This window comes from Pristiophorus japonicus, chromosome 13 (genome assembly GCF_044704955.1).
Source record: "Pristiophorus japonicus isolate sPriJap1 chromosome 13, sPriJap1.hap1, whole genome shotgun sequence".
NCBI classification, from domain to species: Eukaryota; Metazoa; Chordata; class Chondrichthyes; family Pristiophoridae; genus Pristiophorus; species Pristiophorus japonicus.
In genome coordinates, this window is record NC_091989.1 from 179306985 (window position 1) to 179312984 (window position 6000).

At 45.0% G+C, this 6000-nt stretch overlaps 1 protein-coding gene across 1 annotated transcript in view; it reads right to left on the reverse strand.

Moving 5' to 3' along the window:
* Positions 1–5778, reverse strand: part of hprt1l (hypoxanthine phosphoribosyltransferase 1, like) — a 62865-nt gene extending 57087 nt beyond the window's left edge. Inside the window, exon 1 of the mRNA XM_070898287.1 lies at positions 5636–5778. Coding sequence (XP_070754388.1) covers positions 5636–5653 — 18 coding nt within the window. The 5' untranslated portion in view covers positions 5654–5778. The remainder of the gene's footprint in view (positions 1–5635) is intronic.
* Positions 5779–6000: the final 222 nt, after the last annotated feature.

Sequence of the window (6000 nt, forward strand, 5' to 3'; positions counted from 1 at the left end):
GCTGCAGTGCATCTTGTAGATGGTACACACTGCAGCCACGGTGCGCCGGTGGTGGAGGGAGTGAGTGTTGAAGGTGGTGGATGGGGTCTTCACTTTGTTCGAACAACAGACATGATTATATATTGAAGGTTTTAAAAAGCCTAGATTTCTGTGCTCAAGTCTCTGGCCTGGGACTTGAACCCACAACCTTCTGACTCAGAGGCGAGTGTGCTACCCACTGAGCCATGGCTGACACTAAGAGAAGGGGCTGCAGGACCAGGTAGGTTTGATCCCCGACCTGAGGGAGGGGGTGGGGGTGGTGGGTGAGATCCTTGACCCCGGGCTGGGTGGAGGGTCTGGTCCCTGACTCAGGGGGAGGGTCTGATCCGGAGCCAGCTTACTGACACGCCTCCAATTTTTTGTCATTTAACATCCCCCCCCACTCCCCCACACCACCTACATCCAATCCCACCCGTTTCCCCTTAAAATTCCCCTCTGTCTTTTGTAGAGCTATCCCATTAGTGCCACTCCACTGCTGATTCCCCCATAGCTTGTATTTTTTTCTCTTACAAGTTATCAAATTCCCTTTTGAAAATCACTAGTGAATCTGCTTTCACCACTCGTTTAGGCAGTGAATTCTAGATCGTAATAACTCGCTGCATAGTTTTTTTCCCTTATGTCTCCTCTGGTTCTTTTGCCAATCACCTTAAGTCTGTGCCCTCTGGTTACTGACCTTCTGCCACTGGAAACAGTCTCTCCTTATTTACTCGATCGAAACCTTCATGATTTTGAACACCTCTATTAAATCTCCTTTTAACCTTAATACAAAAGCAAAGTACTGCAGATGCTGGAAATCTGAAATAAACACAGAAAATGCTGCAAAAAACTTAACAGGTCAGGCAGCATCTGTGGGGACAGAGACAGAGTTAATATTACAGGTCCTTTCGTCAGAACATTAACCCGTGACGTAAACACTGTTTCTCTCTCTACAGATGCTGCCTCACCTGCTGAGTTTTTCCAGCCTTGTTCTGCTTTTACTCCCCTTAACCTTCTCTGCTCCAAGGAGAACAATCCCAGCTTCTCGAGTCTCCCCACATAACTGATGTCCCTCATCCCTGGCACCATTCCCGAATGGCCTACTCCTGCACCTATTTTTTTATGTTTCTATTTGTGCCTCCCATTTCTATTTATAAAGCCAAGGATCCTGTATGCTTTTTTAACAGCCTCCTCAACTTGCCCTGCCTCCTTCAAAGATTTGTGTACATACACTCCCAGGTCTCTCTGTTCCTTTCAAGTCGTACCCTTTAGCATGTAATACCTCTCATCATTCTTCATATCAAAACGTCTCACTTCTCAGCACTAAATTTCAACTGTCAGATGTCCGCCTATTTCATCAATCTGTCTGTGTCCTCCTGAAGTCTGTTACTGTCCGCATCATTGTTTACTGCATTTCCAAGTTTCATGTCATCTGCAAAGTTTGAAACCACACCCAGTATATCAGGTCATTAATATCTATGAAAAAGAGCAGTAGTCCCAATACCGACTCCTGGGGAACACTACTGTTACCTCTGTCCGATCTGAAAAACTGAGCAATCACCACCACACTCTGCTTTCTGTCCCTTAGCCAATGTTGTATCCTTGCTGACACTATCCCTTTAATCCCATGGGCTTTCATTTTGCTAACAATTCTATTATGCAATACTCTATCGAGTGCTTTTTGAAAGTCTATATTCACAACATCAACCACAATACTCATCCACCCTCTCTGTTACTTTATCAAAGAACTCGATCAAGTTAGTCAAACACGAGTTGCCTTTAACAAATTCGAGCTGTAAGAAATCATGAATCTGAAGAAATTATGAATTATAAAAGAAATAATGGTTTTATAAAAGAAAAACTTGTGCTAGCTCAGCAGGCACAGAGAGCTGAAGTTGTTATGAGGTCAAGACAGAAAAACAGGCCTTCACGGCCTAGCTATTAAAGGATTTAACAAGAAGCCTCAAGCCATCTCTTGAAAGGGCAACAAGACATTCAGACAGAGATAAGGAAGAAAATTACATCATAGGTACCCTTTCCCCTGTGATTGGACAATTGAATGGGTAAAAAAATGATTGATGCAAGGTATCCACCAGCCCACCAAAATAAGGTATAAAAGTAGGCCACTGAGAGAGAGAAATAGACAGACTGAGGAGAGTGTTTCCTCAAGGTGGATCTCATGTGGGCTTCGGCCTAACACCTTGGTCAAGCTCACACCTCTGTGGTGGACTCCCCATGCAGGCTTCGGCCTAACACCTCCACCAGCTCGGGCTCTGTTCCGAGACCACCGTTCTGCTTCAACGTCCATCCGTTCCATTCCGGGGCCATAGATCGTACTCATCTGTCAGGGGTTGTATGTCTATCCTAATTGTGTGTTGGGTTTGACTATACTTGAACTACTGTTCCTTAATAAAATGCCTTACAATTCCTAAGACCTTTTGGGTAAGGTGTGTGTGACCTGTGATCCACACAGTCAGACAGAGACACACAGCCAAACAGAGACACACAGACAGCCAGCCGGGGACACAGCCAGAGACACAGCCAGAGACATGTGTGTGTGCTGTGTTCTGACAAGGTGATGTGATCTAAGAATGTAAGAACACAATAGGAGCTGGAGTAGGCCTTTTGTTCCTTTGAGCCTGCATCGCCATTCAACAAGATCATGGCTGATCTCAACTCCACCTTCACACACTACCCCCATATCCATTAAATCCCAAATATTTATTGACCTCGGTCTTGAATATACTCAATGACTCAGCATCCACAACTCTCTGGGGTAGAGAATTCCAAAGATTCACAACACTTTGAATGACGAAATTTCTTCTCATCTCAGTCCTACACTTATTCTGTGACTGTGACGTAATCTTCTAGATTCCCCAACCAGGGGAAACGTTTTTCCAGCATTAACCCTGTCAAACCCCTTTAGAATGTTATATGTCTCAATTAGATCATCTTTCATTCTTCTAAACTCTAAGGAATATAGGTCTAGTCTACTCAACCTCTCCTCATGGGGCAATCCCCTCATCCCAGGAACCAGTCTAGTGAACCTTCATTCCACTCCCTCTAAAGTAAGTATGTCTTTCCAGGAGACTCCAGGTGTGGCCTCACCAATGCCCTAGATAACTGTAGTAAGACTTTCTAGAATGCTTAACAGATACCAGGAATATATCAGGATAACCCATATTATTTCCAATATCGATTAAAAGGAGATTATTGTTCACCCAGATAGCCTACACTGGAGATATCTTGGTACACACGATCCTGTTTTGATTCATTGCGAGCAAAGGTTTGTCTGTGGAGCTGAAGTTTGGCACTTGAACGGAGGAAAAAAAACTATCTGGAAGAGACCTGAATCATAACACTAACATCTGTCACCTTGATATTATCCACCAGTGCTGAAATCTCATTATAACTCAGCACAACAACAAAATATATTTCAATAAAACTAGAAAAAAGATGCATGCAAAATAACAGTTGTGATTCTTGGGGGCACATATGTTGTACAAATTCAATTAGAATTTTAGGATCACCTTTTGTTACAAGTTGAAAGAATTTGATAGGGTAGATATAGAGAATCAATTTCCTCTGGTGGGGGAAATCAGGATAAGGGGACATAAGCTTAATATTAGAGCTAGCCATTGAGGAGGGAAATCACAAAGTGTAATAGTAATCTGGAACACTCTCCCCCCCAATAGGCTGCGGATGCTGGGGGCAGTTGGAGCTTTCAAGACTAAGATCGATAGATTTTTGTTAAGTAAGTGACAAATAGTTTTTTTTTAAAATGGAAAATTATATTACAGTTCTATTCTTGGTGCCATTTGTATATTTAAGCAAATAACAAAGGGTGGATGATGCAAATTGAGCCCAGCAAAATAAAACACTCAATTAATACCATAGTACAGCTGCAAGTTGATCTGCTCATAGCAACAGGAGGAGCACAATCCGCCCCTCGATCCTGCTCTACCATTCAGTTTGATCGCGGCTGATCTGCACCTCAACTCCGTTTATCCGTCTTTACTCCGTATCCTTTGATACACTTAACAAAGCTCTAGCGACCTCAGTCTTGAAAGCCCCAATTGACCTCCTGCACCCACTGCATTTTGGAGAAGAGAATTCCAGATTTCTACAACCCTTTGTGTGGAAAATATGCTTCCTGATTTTCCTCCTAAACAGCAAGCTCTAATTTTAAGATTATGTCTCCTCATTCATGATTCCACCACCAGAGGAAATAGATTCTCCGTATCTACCCTGTCAAATCCTTTTAACATTTTAAACTTAAGCCGAATGCTCTCTCGATCCTGTCAATGATTGCTGCAGTGGAATTTGCCTTCAGGAGAAGTTCCCAATGGTCTTTCAGTGCAGGTACTTGTCGGATTCATTCGACAATAAGGCAACTTTCCCCCTATTTCCCAAAACCCGCGACCTCTACCACCTAGAAGGACAAGGGCAGCAGGCGCACGGGAACACCATCACCTCCAAGTTCCCCTCCGAGTCGCACACCATCCTAACTTGGAAATATATCGCCGTTCCTTCATGGTCGCTGGGTCAAAATCCTGGAACTCCCTCCCTCACAGCACTGTGGGAGTAACTTCCCCCGTGGATTGCAGTGGTTCAAGAAGATGGATCACTATCACCTTCTCAAGGGTAATAAATGCTGCCCCTGCCAGTGACGCCCACATCCCAGGAATGAATAAAAATAATCTCTATGTGCACAAGAGATGATCAAGCAAATGTAGTCCTGCAGGTTAATGTCCCATTGGGGTAATGCAAACAACCTCACTACCATGAAATTAAGAGATAGGTTAGAATACAGGCGACCGATAAAGACTTGCATTTCACTACCGTGATGACAGAACGCCCCAAAGCACTTTACAGCCAATGAAGAACTTTATTGAAGTGTAGTCACTGTTGTAATGTAGGAAACACGGCAGCCAATTTGCACACAGCATGCTCTCACAAACAGCAACGTGATAATGACCAGATAATCTGTTTTTTAGTGATGTTGATTGAGGGATTAATTAGGCCAGGGCACCAGGGATCTTTTACATCCACCTGAGAGAGAGAGTAGCTCCCTCAGCACTGCACTGGAGTGTCAGCTTAGATTTATGTCACAACCTTCTGACTCAGAGGCGAGTGCAGAGGCCACAGCTAACCCCGAGATACCCAGTGAAACAAATGTCCCAGGCCTTCAGTGTTCTCCACCAAAAATTGTAACCTGGGAAACAGATGTATCTTTCCAGTGGCAAGGGCACGTAGTGAGCATTCAATAATGCAAAATGATGATCTACCCAGCACGCAGAATCGGGTTTACTTTGTGATTATGAATCAATTGTGCAATAAATTACTCGCAACCAACGTTGCCAGACACTCCAAGAACGTTACCCAACGTTAAAACCGAAAGGTCATTTGGTAAATGCAAGCCAGAAGAAATTTCAAGCAAGTGCATTTGTAATAACGGCCCAGAAAATGACATAACGCTATGTCTGCAAATTTGAGAAGCAATTGCACCGGCCACAGATGTGCTGAGCACTGAGCCTCAAAGGCATTGCAAGCTGAAAGCAATAGAATAATCTGGATTAGAAGCAAAAAGAATAAAATGCGGAATGAAAAGAGAGCTTACCAGCAGCCCCGAAGCCATTGCAATGTTTGTGTGTGTGTGTGGGTGGCTCGGTGGTGTTGCAAGAGCAGACAGTCAGCTGGTACTGCTTTGCTGCCCGACACAGGCGACAGCTGAGCGCCCGCGTTCGGTCACTGCGGCTGCAAGCCTGAGCCACCCGCTGACGTCACCGCCCTCCAATGGTCACCTTCAGGCGGATTACAGCGCGCGTGCCGCTCCCCCGGCCTGTCAATCTCCGCCGCCGTCGCCCCGGCAACGCCGGCCGCGTCGGGTTCCTCTCCTCTGCTGACTCAGCTCGCGGCGTCAGCGTCGCCCCGGCAACCGCGCACCTGCACGAGCACGCCCGCCCGACTCACCTGTCAATCACT